Source organism: Phyllostomus discolor, chromosome 1 (genome assembly GCF_004126475.2).
Source record: "Phyllostomus discolor isolate MPI-MPIP mPhyDis1 chromosome 1, mPhyDis1.pri.v3, whole genome shotgun sequence".
Classification (NCBI taxonomy): domain Eukaryota; kingdom Metazoa; phylum Chordata; class Mammalia; order Chiroptera; family Phyllostomidae; genus Phyllostomus; species Phyllostomus discolor.
This window is the reverse complement of record NC_040903.2, coordinates 99,624,042-99,638,924: the sequence shown is the minus strand read 5'-3', so window position 1 is coordinate 99,638,924 and position 14,883 is coordinate 99,624,042. Positions and strand designations below refer to the sequence as shown.

At 35.9% G+C, this 14,883-nt stretch overlaps 1 protein-coding gene across 13 annotated transcripts in view; it reads right to left on the bottom strand.

The window, feature by feature from the left end:
* The window catches only part of FAM13A (family with sequence similarity 13 member A), a 275,554-nt gene that overhangs the window by 63,376 nt on the left and 197,295 nt on the right, over nucleotides 1-14,883 (bottom strand). For 9 of the 13 annotated variants that reach the window (XM_036026552.1, XM_036026543.1, XM_028505893.2 and 6 more), the window contains 2 exons: nucleotides 4,041-4,082; nucleotides 1,550-1,729 (listed from right to left, as the gene is read on the bottom strand). In XM_036026552.1, coding sequence (XP_035882445.1) covers nucleotides 1,550-1,729; nucleotides 4,041-4,082 — 222 coding nt within the window. Of the gene's footprint in view, nucleotides 1-1,549; nucleotides 1,730-3,891; nucleotides 3,979-4,040; nucleotides 4,083-14,883 lie in introns of those variants that run through there. The other 4 variants (XM_036026536.1, XM_036026592.1, XM_036026539.1 and 1 more) reach the window with 3 other exon arrangements.

The window sequence follows — 14,883 nt, the reverse complement described above, 5'->3', positions numbered from 1 at the left end:
CCTTGCCCCACTGCGTTCCTCCTGTCTGTGGCCATGCACGCACCGCCACCATCACCACTGCCTGTTTCTCTCTGCTGGCCTCACTACTGCTTCCAACCTCTGCTGGCTATCCCTCTGTCCAAACGAAGAGAGTGGGTGAAAAGCATGATGTTGTGACACACTAAGGGTGTTCTAAAAATGCAAAGTGTTGCTGCAATTTGACAAAAAATGAGGCAGAGGGTAAGAACAATGTTACTTGCCGTATAAGATAATATAAGCAGTCCACAAACTAATCATACACCTAAACACTGCCTATAAAGCTCAGACAGTAGCTAATTGAAAATGTAAATCTCCTATATCACATTTTTTCTGTTTTCTATGGGGAATGTTACAGCAGTCTGTCCTCTTCACCAGCTCCAACACAAATGTTTTTTTACTTTTTAAAGTGCTGATTATCTAAACCTATTTGGCATTATATCAAAATATATGTAAATCAAACCATTATGTTTATACCTTAAACTTATACAGTGATATACGTCCATTATTGCTCAGTAAAAATGAAAAAAGTGCTAATGTCACTTGAAAAGCCAGCCAGTTATACTAATGATACTGCCTTACTTCTAAAATTACAGTGTTAATACAGCACTTTAGTGATGTGCAGCATGAAATTTACTTATACCATTTATCTTCTGTGTTTTCTTTAAGCAACGAGAAGTCTTTCTTTTTTTTAATAAAGATTTTGATGTAGAGTATGAGTTGAGGTAAGAAAGAATGATGGGGACTGGGATATAGTTTAGTCTTTGCCACATAATAATGAGGTCATGACAACAACTTTACGTAGTGCCTAAATGCTACAGTAGTAAAAATACTAATGCTTTTGTGAAAATATATGAATATTGTCTATTACATACAAATTTATCTTCCTTGACAATTCAAATCTTGGTTATTCAATAATTGTTCATTTGTATTTATCAAACCTTTTAATCAAGAATAAAGTTCCTTGTAATACTATTCTTGAAATTCATGCAGTGGAAATGACTTAAAAATAAAAATAATCATTATAACAATAAATAACTCAAGTATTTCCACTTTTAATTAAACTTAAGCTCAACCTTCCTTATACTAAAACATATTCAACCGTCAGATAGATATTAGAGAGATATTCTGGTATTTAATTAGGTCAACATAGTAGGAAAATCTGCTGGTTCATATGCTAGTTTAACAGCCAACTGAATGTTGTCTAACAAGAAAAAAACCACCTCTGGACAGGCATATAGTAATTTACTCCATTTTTTCAGGGTTCTTTGAAATAAGATATTCACAAAGAAGCTATGAAATGTATTAAATCAGAGGTGGCTTCCTACAACATGTCAAATTAAGACAAAACTGAAATGTTTACTCAACCACCTATGAATTTCCAAAGGTTAGCTAACTTTAGAATGGTGAAAATGAAAATTTTTAAAAAAATTTAATTTTAATACTGAAATGGGAGTGACTATGACACAGTGACGAACTCAGGTGTATATTTTTGAAAGAAGAGAAAACACAAGTATCACCGACATCAACTCACATGTCTCTGCCGCATCGCACGTCATCCTGCTCCTTGGACAGGCGCCGTCGCTGTCGGGCGGATGTGGTGGAAGGTGCTGGGGGTGATCTGGATTCTGAGTCCTCTGAGCTTTGGCCTCCGGAGCTATTAACATCAAAAAGATGCTGTTCTACAGCTGACCGGATAGTTCTTTCTAAGAGTCTAGTTAAAAAAAAATACAGAATGATTCAAGCAATCAAGTTTATCAGTGATTGCCTTTAAAAATATGTACCTATAAATAGGAAAATATTGACATTCTAATGGAAGACCTACCACAACTTCATGAGCAAAGATAGTATATGAGGCACTCACCTCAAAAATACTTGCATTGTGTGTTAAAAACGAAACTAAACTGAGCAAATTCCACCAATCTGATAACTGAGTCTCTCCTCTTTGTGAGTCCAGGATTACTGACATGCCCACAACAAGTCTAGCAACAAGTATAGGAGGCAGTCAGGAAATAAGGTCATTTAATATAAGGCAGAATGAAGAAAGATTTTTTTCCTCATAGAATAATAATGGACCTATTCTTAAAAAGGTGAGTCTCTTCCAGAATTCAAACCAGTTTTGCAGAGGAGAGTATGACTTACACAGAAAACCTGCACAAATAATTTTATGATGCCTATTATCTATTTAAAGTTCTTTTGAGATAAAATTATACAGGGAGTAATGCTGTTAACAAAAGAACACCTCACCAGAACAATTACTGCTCATAACAGAAGAGCAAAATCTTTCTGAACCTATTCAGTTAAATGGTGATATATATGACTGAAGCTGTATTCACACAAACACCCCAGTATATATTACTGCCGATGGAAGAATAGATTTATTTCGTTAAACCTGAGATAAATAATATGTGTAGTTTTTCAGTATCTCAGTAAAGCTGTTAAAGTTAAAAAAGAACCACATATATATTTTTAAATGTTCAGATTGAGAAATAAATTCATTCAAATAAAATGGATTTTAGAAATTTAAGAACTTTAGATTTTTCAAGTATAGTTTTATAATAGACTCACAGTAATTTCATTAACACTATTTCAAGACAATGAACAAGTCTAGTCTAACTTGGGCATTAGAACTTTTATATTTAGAAGTCCTTGTCCCAATGATCCAAGATTACTAATAGTAGTACAGAGGAATGTGAGTACATAATATGTACATATAGACCAACCCCATACCTTTTCCAAACTATATGAGACACATAACAAATAAAAGTTATCAGGAAACAAATGGGCAAGAACATATCCATCTTAGTATAATTCTAGAATCTCTTTAAAATTCACAAAGGTTAGTAAAAGGTCAATCTTGCCTTCTGATTGCTTCCTTGCCTAACAAAAAAGAAAAAAAATCCAAGTTCATTCTATTAGATCCAAATTCATACCAATTAATGCTTCTGCTAATTCTTTTCCTCCTCATCACATCACATATTCCTCTCTTCCTCCACCTGGCCCCTACTGATGGAAGAGGTTCCAAAAAGGCCCACCCATGTCTCACCAGGGAAAATCTTTGGGCAAGGGACTATTTATAAATACTTATTTAGTGATTAACATATGCCAGGCATCTTTCTAGGTATTAGGAGTACAGCCACGAATATGGCAATATATACATTGCTTTGGAGAGAGATAATAAACAGATCGTGAAATTTCAGATAGTGATAAATTTTCCACAAAACAGACTACAGGGTTGGAGAGTGTGAGAAGTCAGGGATGACTTCTGAAGTAAGGTAAGAAGACACTGGAACAAAGAGGTGAATGTCCAGGCTGAACAGCCAGTGTGAGGGCTCTGAGGCAGATACGAGTACATGGTTGGCCTTTTCCAGAAACAGAAGGTCGTGGGGCTTGAAACAAAATGAGCAATGTAGCTGGATAGGTAGGCAAGCACAGGTAACAGGGGTTTAGAGTTTAGTCAAAATGCAGTTGGTAGCCTTAGGAAGAAAAGACACATGATGGACAAAATTAACCAAACCCTGCTGCTGCCCTGTGGAAAAATGATGTGTTGCTTTCTTTTCTGTGCTCCTATTAGCCTGAAGGCTGAGCCCGAGGCTCATCTGACCTTACACACATAACACTGTGCTTGGCATATTGCAGGCACACAATAAATGTAGGCTGACTAAAATTAACAAAGGAAAACGTAAAGGCATGGTTAAACTTTAACCTTTAATTGCATCCTCTGTTGCATCATACCTTCCAGAGCACACAGACTGCTTTGCAAATATTGACCCTGACATTATTTAGACTGAAATGAATAAAAATCTCATGCTGAAATGGTAAAGTTGTCTCTAGTCACACCCCCCCAACAGAAGATCAAATAGGAATATTCCTTACTTAGTGCTCTCCTCTTGTGTAGTTTGCAAAGTCATTTGATTGCTTATTGTATTAATCTTCCAACACTATCCAACATTAGAATTGCCTTTTTTTTTTCATTTAATAAGTAGGCAAGAAGGAAAAAAACCCCTTCAATTCAAGCAACTTACTCTCCTGTTGTTGAAGCACTGCTGACTTGGGATACACAGGCACTGTAGAGAAGAAGCAAAGAGAAAAAAAGTCACACAGATGGAGGACCAGAGGCTGTGAACCAAGCATTTGAAGGGGATTTCTGGCTTAAAAGTATTGGCCAGGCCCTTGCACGATGTTTATCCAGCCCCTGCTGGATGCTGATTTTCACTTGTTTCTAGAAATAGAGATGGCCCTGGGTATTTATTCCAGAACAGTGTTTTTCCCCCTCTATTTTAAAGATGTCCATGACAAGACAGTTTCACAAGTGACCTTTAAAAACTCTCTCTACCTTTTACCCGAATGCCATGGTCTTAGTGCAGGGTCTTTTTCTCCCAAATGTGAATGCGGTTCTGCTATCTTCCTGCTACCAACTCTACCCATTCCCCGCTCTCCCCAGCCCAAACCTGTCCCTTCCTTGCACACCTCTCCAGACCCGTACACAGAAACATCTTTCTACCACTGCTCTGGACATGGACAGAGCAGCAGGGACCCTAGGGAAGAGAGGACAAGGAACCAACATTGTTTTCTACATGACTATTTCTAAACCATCTTTTCCAAGCCATCTTTCCTTCCTAAATTCCTCAAGATACACCATAGCTCAAGTTTTATGTTTCATCTTAACACCTGATTTATAGCTGTTTTGTCGAACATTTCTAAGCTTCCTCTACTTTCCCATTTTTTCTAAAGCCTGAATTCCTCTGAAAGTATTAATAAGTAGTCAACATAAAGTGGAATGGTGAAATTACAGAACACTATTTGATTAGCACCCTTCATAATGTCATCATTTGCCTGCATATTCTATGTTTACATAACCACAGGGAGGGGGTGAGGCCGGCAGCTATTTTAACCATATCAATATCCACACTTCACACTGCAGGGCTGTCCAACCCTTTGGCTTCTCTGGGCCACACATTAAATACACTGCAACATGTAATCACAAAAATATCTCATAATGCTTTAAGTAAATTCATGATTTTGTATTGGGCCACATTCATCGCCATCCTGGCCTGCACATGGCCCACAGGCCGCAGGTTGGACACACCTGCTAGGGCTTAGTCAGCTTCTAAATCAAGATTCAAAAGTATCTATGCTTAAAAGAAGAGATTAAAAAAATCTTTAGTTTATGTCAAAGATTTTTGTCAAAGTATAGTTTTGCCTAATAGATCTGTTCTTTCCCTTTTCTTCCTTCTTTACTAGACTACACCTAAAGAAAAGAAAAACTGTTAATGACTGTTACTGATGGTTACCTTTCAGTCACTCCAAACATCCTAATTTTTAGGGCATAACTTTCAACATATGAATATGCTGCTTTGGAATTGTTTGTTGAGTTTTTCTTCCAAGCACGTGTATAGCTCATTTCTTACAACTCAAGAGTCTAAGTGCCTCCAGGGACTGACTGTATGGTATTCCTCATTTTCTTTCACTGGACTCCCTACCACTACTACCACCACCATACCCAACACAGTATTCACTATCCTGGAGGGGATCAACAGATACTCGAGAGAATTTCTGGTTAAAGCTCCAACTCTTTGTCATGGCCACAGACCATATTCAAATCCCCTCCTCCCAAAACCACCTCAAATAATACTATAGTGTACAAGGGAAACTGCTGAGAAGAATCTTCATGAATAACTGAATCAATGAACAAAGAAATAAATACAGCCTAACACTTACCAACTACTATGTTTCAGACACCGTGCTACGTATTTTTAGATTTTCTGATTTACTGTTTACAATAACCCTGTGATGTAGGTTCTATTGTTTTATTTCTTTAAAAAAGATTTTATTTATTTATTTTTAGAGAGGGGAAAGGGAAGGAGAGAAACATCAATGTGTGGTTGCCTCTAGAGTGCCCCCTACTGGGGACCTGGCCAACAACCCAGGCATGTGCCCTCACTGGCAATAGAACTTGCAATCCTTCAGTTCTCAGCCCGTGCTCAATCCACTGAGCTATTCAGCCAAGGCTTCTCATTTTAAAAGATCTTACTTATTTATTTTAGACAGAGGGGAAGGAAGGGAGAAAGAGAGGGAGAGAAACATCAATGTGTGGTTGCCTCTTGAGCGCTCTCTACTGGGGACCTGGCCCACAACCCAGGCATGTGCCCTGACTGGGAAGTGAACCAGTGATTCTTTGGTCACAGGCTAGCACTCAATCCACTGAGCCATACCAGCCAGGGAGGTTCTATTGTTTTCTTTTCCCCATTTTCAGATGAAGAGGTTAGAGAGGTTAGGTAACTTGCTAAGTCACGAGCCAAGAAGTAAATGAGTTAGGATTTGAACCAAGAAAAGTTTTAGCTCAGAGTCTAAGCTCTTAATCACTACACTAGACTTTTAATCACTCATTCACTAGAAGAAAAACTTACCAGAGTCACTTTTGAATATGCAGCCCTGCATTTAGGTATTTTACTTTGTTTTCATCACAAACATTTCTCCTCTGCCTCACAATGCCTGTTATTCACTGCGGTGCCCACGTTACATAACCAGCAACAAATCCTTTGCTGGTCTGTCCTTAAATGGAACAGACAGTCCCTGCTTTGATGCTTTGTGGCTCACCCTCTGTAAATTCAACACTGTATAATTAACTCCTGTAGTTCACTTCTCAAAGTAGTTATACACCCTTGGTTTTGGGAGCAGGGATAATGTGAATAATGACTGGGGGGGATACAGAAGAGGGAAAAGATATAGATCTGTTAGATGCTAAAAACACTCCAAAGATATATATAGGTATAACGAACCAACTAGCCCCATGCTATCTCAGAATGAGGAGATATATCTCTTCTCCTTCCTTCTATGCACTTTAGACCTGAACTTGTTTTTGCTTGTTAAAGTACATGCCGATATTTTATGTTCCTTTTTGGGGGGGTATGAGTGGGGCTGAAAAAAAGTCAGGCAAGGAAGAAACAGAGAAGGAAATGGCAAGAAACAGGACCAGGTTCTGAAATTATTAACTAAGTAAGTGCTTCTCAAACTTGAATGTGCATCAGAATCACCCGGGATCTTGTTCATACAGATTCGGGTTTAGCTGGTCCAGGTATACAAAAGGGAAAGCTGAGATTCTAACAAATTCCCCAGGGATTTTGATGCTGGTCATTTGTGGAAGCCACTGATTAGCAAGGTCCTAAATCCCTGTGACTAAAAGTCCTTCAAGACATCAATTCCTAATCAACAAAACAAACAAGCAAGCTAAATATAACCAGAGACATTGAAATTAAGAACAAACTGACAGTAACCAGCGGGAGGTGGGAGGGGATAACGGGGGGGGGGGGGGGGGGGGGGGGGGGGGGGGTAGGGGGAGTGGAAGGGGGAAGTGTTGTCAGGAACATGTATAAAGGACACATGGGCAAAGCCAAAGAGGGACAGGATTGAGGATGGGGGTGGGGATGGCTGGGGTGCAGGGGAGTGGTGGGGGGAAAATGGAGACAACTGTACTTGAACAGCAATAAAAATGTGAAAAAAAATCATGGTGAAACATAATGAAATGTTACTTTAAAAATTAGTATGAAATAAAAATTTCTATATTTTAGAAAAAGGTAAGCATAAAAGATAGTTGTAGATTTTCCCTAAAATCTATATAATTTTCATGAACTCTCTATTTGAAGAAATTGTACTATGAAATAAATGGTAATTATAAATTTTATCCTATATGTACATTTCTAAAGAATGGAATGTACTTTAAACAGCATACATATTCATAAATTTTCTTTAAAAAGTGACTTCAATTCCTTAGGTACCATGGTAGCTATTTGTAAACATTCTCATCTAATCAATGAAGGTATGAGTTGGAAAGCTTATGCTAATCAGAGTGAATAAAAGGCAACACATAAAATTCCCCTCACAGCTAAAAAGAAAAAAATGACCTGAACCATCTAAATCAATCTTAAAAAGCCTTTCTCAGAATGCAAAATTAAATGAATAAATTAGTAATAAAACCAAGTAATTAAATCATGTTCATTTTAACTAGCATATTGATCTTGGGTCAAATTTATGACAAACTTATATTCAATTATTTCTTTTTTTTTTTAAAGATTTTATTTATTTTTAGGGAGGGAAGGAAGGGGGGGAGAGAGAGACAGAGAGAGACAGAGACATCAATGTGCGGTTGCTGGGGGTTATGGCCTGCAACCCAGGAATGTACCCTGGCTGGGAATCGAACCTGGGACACTTTGGTTCGCAGCCCACGCTAAATCCACTGAGCTACGCCAGCCAGGGCTCAATTATTTTTTTAATAATCTTTTGGAAATTTTTGTATACTTAATGTGTCCATATTTTCATAGTTTTCTAATTTCTCTAAAGAAAGTATTCTGGGAATATTTTCCATTGGTAATCAGAAAGGAGAAATTCTGGTCTTAGTTCTACAGTTAATTAGCTGAAATCATAGAACTGTTGGTTAGTTTGGCTACATTGGGTTGGTTTCTTCATATAAAAAATGAAAGGCTTGGCTAGTAATCTTTGAGGTTTTCTCTTAGTTCTAAAAGTTTATTGCCCTAAAGTTTAAATCATTATAAAAGGTTATAATTGCATATTTAATTTTATGACACAGTGTCAATCACAGTTATAGTTTATTAGATACCAAAATGACTCTGTTGAGGTATCCTTCTACCTCTGTAGTTCCTGTGGGATGTGCTTAACAACTTATCAGTGAGGTTTCTAAGAATATTTAATGTCTGACATAGGGACACTCCCATAGCTATAACTGGCTCCTGGAAGTAATCTAAGACATTGACAAAAAGGTGAAAAGTAAATAAACTAAAGTGAAAGATTTCCTTCATCTACATGTAGTTTGTTTTTTTTTATCCTCTGCAAACAGCTAAGAACAATGAATTTTTTTTCATAGCCTTGACTGATTTTCTAAGAAAAGTTCTTACTTATGTGATATTAAACACTTGAGTAACGAGTTCATTTCCTAAGGTTGATAAAGCAAGTATTCAAAACCGAAAGTAATGAGCTCATGTGCAGACTCCAGCATTACAGTCAACTTCATTACCCAAGCCTACTGCAAGTGATCAGGCCACTGAATTTTCTATTGCCATGACAATTTAAAATGGATTCTAAGCCTACTCTGAGATATATTTATGATGTATTTAAATATATTTAGTCTTTATCTCTATTGGCAACACCAAAACAGCATTTCTGTAAGCTGATTATGCTTAGCAGTATTAGTACATAAAAGTTGCATGATAAGATGCCCAGATGCCTGTTGACAAGTGATTATTTAAAATTAGATCTCTTGATTTGAAATCAAGAAATTTACATGTCAAAAGAAGTTTCAAATATACTGACACCAGATATCTTGAAAAAGCACGTGTTCTCTTTTTCTGTATGTTCTCTTACTTGAGTATGTTCTCTCTTCTGTGGTGTATAAAATCCTGCTGTAATAAAATATTGCTTCAAAAGGAACTATTAGGTCTAACAGAATTATCCTTTTCATCTAGAAAATCATATTTACATTTACTAGAATTTTTTAATGAATAAGGATATAAAAGACAATTATGTCATGCTTATTTAATTAAGACTCAGGGTAAAGATCATGTAACTAATCATCAAAATGGCATGAAACTCTTCATTTGGCTATTTAACAGAATACTGTATTTTTAGTGTCATTTAAAAATGCCTAATGTTGAGATGCAGCATCAATAATATAAAACGATTGTAAAATTATTTCCTTGTAATTGCATAATGGATTTCTAAATTAAACTTTCCCCATGATTTTAGTGCATTCTTCAGTGTCATATATTCAAACAAATATATTCAGTCCTCAGTATTTATTCACTTGGCTTTAGCTCTTATCGGTAGTGATGCTTATCAGTGTGAAAAAATTTAACGGAATGTTTATATGTATTCAGACCTTGACAAAAACTGCATCACCCTTGGTGGCGGTACTATAGCATGTATTAAAAAGTCTTACATTTTTAGTTTAAATATGTAGGTTACATACTATGCATTTATATATGATGCATTTAACACTAGAACGAAAGCATTTTGGTTTAGAGTTATATACTATGCATGTAACACCAAAACACAAACTGAAAACATGCTGTATGGATACGACTCAGGAGGAGCACATTTTATCCTCATACTTTACCGAAGGCCATGGTTCCTATTCCTCTAAATCTTAGCACTGACTTGAAGGAAAAAAAAAACTATTCTTTATTCCTGTATCTTAATATTCTGTCAAATATTTCCTAACAAATTTAAATAGAGTCCATTAAAGTGTCAAAATTCTCAGCTTTTGTGCAGCTTCTTTCAGGTTCTAATAGTTTTCAATTTTACATATTTAGTGTGTGTGTATGTGAAAAGAAATCAGTTTCTTTAGTTTTTAGATAACGTGTTTACACAGCTAAAGTATGAACTGAAATAGACAGTTCACTAAACATAGTCCCCATTTACAGAGGAGGAAGCTGGGGGCAGAGAGGTTTGGTATCTCAGTCACATTTACGCAGCTCTGATTCTCCCTCAGTGATCTGGCTTCAGAGTATGTCCTTACTAAGGGCATGATCCTTATTCTCAGGTAGTATTACCACACTTTCATGTAAATGTTTGGCTATAGATCTAGTTATTTTCTTTGAATGAGAACAGATTATTAAAAGTACTTTTTTGGATTTAATATAATTTTATTTCAAAATTTATACATTCAAGAAAACTATGTCATCTACATTTTCATGTTTATTAGGATAAAATTATATAAAGTCTTCTCTAATGTTTTGAAAACAACTATATCCCTTATAGCAAACTTCAATTCTGATTATTAGTATTAGTATTGTTCCATATTTTTCCTGCTTACCAGAGTGTCCTCTATTTTATAATTTGCATTTTTACTCCCAAATAACCATACATTATGATGAATTCCAGCATCAGTTCTGCTCCTTTTCTGTTTTCTTGAATTATTATTAAATCCTTTTTGGTTTCCAAGAGGTTGCTTTTCTTCCTTTTTATAACTTATTTTGAATGTATAGCTCTTTTATATTCAATCTTCTTAGAGGGTGAAGTTAGTGCTAAAAAGAAGCTTAGATCTCAAACTACAATTTTGGCTATGTGATTTTTTCCTTTTTCTTCTAAATAGTCGACACTTGAAGTTTTTATTTCCTCTTTGAACTTTTTCTTCCATTTAGAGGAGTTTTCAGTGATTGATAGGAAATTTTCTGTTATTAATTACATTGTGATCAGAAAAAATTACTATCACAATATCTGCTCTTCAAGAACACTTAGAGATAGCAGCATAATTTTTTTAGTGGCAGGAAAGCTTGGGGCTATTAGCAGGGTGTGAAGTTTAGGATATGTAGTGATAGCTTATTTAATTATTAATTACATCAAATTCTCAGTGATATCTTGTAAGTTTTGTTTGTTATAGACATACAGTTGTATGTGTAAGTTTTATACTTTAAATGTGTTTGCCTGTTTGTCCTTGTTAACCTAAGAGTTAAATTTGTATGATTTAATGCTATGCTATTTTATATATATTTATTTATAAACTTGATGTCTTCAGCATGGGTTTTAGCTAATATAGTACTGTATTTTGCTGCGTATAATGAACACTCATATTTGTGGCCCAAATTTTCAGGAAAAATTTTCCATTTTAACTCAATTACTTATTTATTTATATTTAGAAACAAAACTGATTATCACATTCCAGGGTATTATTTTGCATATGGATACTGTTATTGTTTTCTAGAGTTATACTTTTAATGCATAAGTATAAATAAAAGAATTTAAAACATTTATATAGAAACAGAATCAGTACTACCATTGTATAATGCACACCCTTATTTTTCCCTCAAAATATTTGGGCAAAACTGTGCCTTAAATACAGCAAAATATAGTTTGCACTGTTAAACAAATTTGGCCTTAAAATCTTGTTCTGGTATTGATATTGTCATCTTTCTTTTTGTTTATACTTATCAAATAAAAAATCTATATTTTATTTATATATATTTATTTATTTTGAGAGTATATCTATTAAAGTTGGGGACAGTAAAGCAAGGAAGGGCTTGGAATAGAAGAAGCAAAGGGAGAGCCTAGGAGGGGCTGCTCTGGCTCTCTGGAAAGTCAGACCAAAGGGGGCCTTGGAGACAGGTTCGGGGGGTCAGCCCAGGACGAGCTGCTGCTGCCCATGGCACCTTGGTTGCGAGTCTCATGGGGAAACTTAGGAGATGCAGGCCTGAGAGAGAAGAAAGGTATGGGAATGCTCTTGGGAGGACTCTGTGCCAGATATAAATTCTATATTTTAATTATTAACCTTTCTGTGCCATTTTGTTTTGTGGTTTTTTTGAGCACAATAGAGGTTGGAGCAAAAGTAGGTTTGTAGTTGTTCATATGCCAAATAACATAAGAGGACACTGTTTCATGTACTCACAACCATAAACCTACTTTTGCACCACCCTATATAGTTCAAGTAGTCACTTTTAAAAAGTAATTTTAGCTTTTATTAAAGAATTTAATCTATTTACATGTATTATCATAACTGACATACTTGTTCTAGTTTTGTGTTTTTGCTTTATGCTTTCTAATTTGGGAGCTTCCTTTTCCTTTGATTTCTGTGATTTTCCTTTCCTTTGATTTGCTCTTAGTCTCTGAGATTTAAAATATAGGAGTCCTATGCACAGCTCTACTGGTGGTTGCCTCTCATACCCATATATCTACAATTATTCAATCTAACTCTCCAAAACAAACAAAACCCCCCAAACTCTCGACTCCTGCTTCTATTCTCTTATCTTCCACATGCAAAACAAGAAATTTAGAATTTTGTTACTTTCTTTTGCCCTCTATCAATGATTATAACCAGGTCTCTACTTCTTAATTTAAAAACAAATTTAAATTCACCTCTCAGTTAGCTGGGCACACATTAGCTTTGATGTCTACTTCTACTTCCATTAGTATCTTTTCTTCCTTATGATAATTTTCTGGTTGACGTTCCACCCTCTGACCATCTCTAGCATTATTTCTTTCGTAGCATTTATCTGTTTCCCTCATTTTGAGAGAGCTCCTCAGGTTTCTCTCTCATGTATTTAATTAAGTTTTTAATAATTTCTGATCTTTACTCTTTCCTAGTTTTATAAATCTCTGCTAATACATTTGTGGGCTCCCTTTTCTCTCCTTATTTCAGCTATTCTTTTGCTTCTCTAGCCTTTTAATTCTAAATTTATTCTCCTCTTACAGGTTCTACTCATGTTTCAAAGAGGTTGGTTACATCCTTGAGCATTTTGGAGAATAGTAGCAATGTTACTTTTCAATGGTTCCTCCGAACTACAAGAAAAACAATTCTCTGAAATCTGTTTTACACGTAATCTTCAGGGCATCCTTTTCTTTAGTTTCTAATTTCATAAGTTCCAAATAGATATTCGTGTTTAGTGGTTCTTAAGGGGGAACAATCGATCTAGGAGAGTCACTGCCAACAACCTGGATAGGCAGACTATTCTTAGTTTATGTCATTATCCCTTGCCTGTGAGCAGATGTCCCCTCTCAGATTTAGACTTCAAGAGCTAGTATCTGAGTCTGTCCTAGAACAATCTGAAATGAATAGCTCTTACTACTGGTCCAATTTTATGTCTAAGCTGGAGAATCGGATCCAAATTTGTAGTCTGTCTTTATACACTGTACAATCAAAAACATGCACTAAATCCGATAATCTTCCTGCCGTTATCCCTTTCTCAAATGCTTTAGTCAGGTGACTGACCATGCCAGTGGGGCACCCTTTCCTCTCTGTCACTTTGTATGTGGAATATTTTACATAAAAAGTGAAGTAAAGAAAGCGATGAGGGCAGAGAGGTGAAAAGAATATCCAACTCAGCTCTGCATGGTTCAGAAATAAGTCTGGGCTCAGTTGGAGTATCACTTGCTTTTCTGGTCAGTGCAGTAGACATTGGAAAGAATCCAAGTCAGTTATTTTTCTCCCTTCCTTCTCTCTTTGTGGTCACTCTGTTGTTCAGATGATGGAACATGAAGTCTGTAAGGCAAAAATATGTTTCTCAGTTCACCCCACTGATGATGTGACATGTTGATTTCTCCTTATTGTTGGTATAAAGCTGCCTCTAGATTCTGTCTTTTATATAGTCATTAGAATTTAAATGGGAAGCTGGGAGTAGTTATATCAGGCAAAGCTAGTCTGCTATTTGTTTAATGTAGAGGTTTACATTTTATTAAAACCTGAAGTTCCTATAGTCCAAAGTCTGTGGGGAGGCAAGGAAACTGAAGAATAAGCAGATAGAAATCTAGACAGAATGGCTTCAAAGATGCCATTTTTTACAAGTAAGTTTTTCCTTTACTTTTTTTATCCTGAGGAAAGACATGAGGACAAGCATAAAAATATAAACATTTATATAATTTTTCTCAATATAGCCTAAACATGTGCTTAACATTTTAATTAGCATTGATAGAAGTAAACCCAGAATCTATCCTTTTCTCTTACTTTTCAAAAAATATGACTAGTGATTCTTAGATATCAAAAACTCAATATTGGCCCTGGCTGGCATAGCTCAGTGGATTGAGCGTGGGCTGCAAACCAAAATGTCGCAGGTTCGATTCCCAGTCAGGGTACATGCCTGGGTTGGAGGCCACGGCCCCCAGCAACTGCACATTGATGTTTCTCTCTCTCTCTCTCTCTATCTCCCTCCCTTCCCTCTCTAAAAATAAATAAATAAAATCTTTAAAAAAACCCCCTCAATATTGAATCCCTAAAGAATTATATGATAAAAGTAGTAAAGTTTATAATCATTCTTCAGTATAAAATAATTATATTGCTGGTCTGGTTCAGTGGTTTTCAGTTAGGGGTGTGCATGAAAATACCCCATGATATTTTTTCCCACAATTTTTTTTACTGTGGTAAAA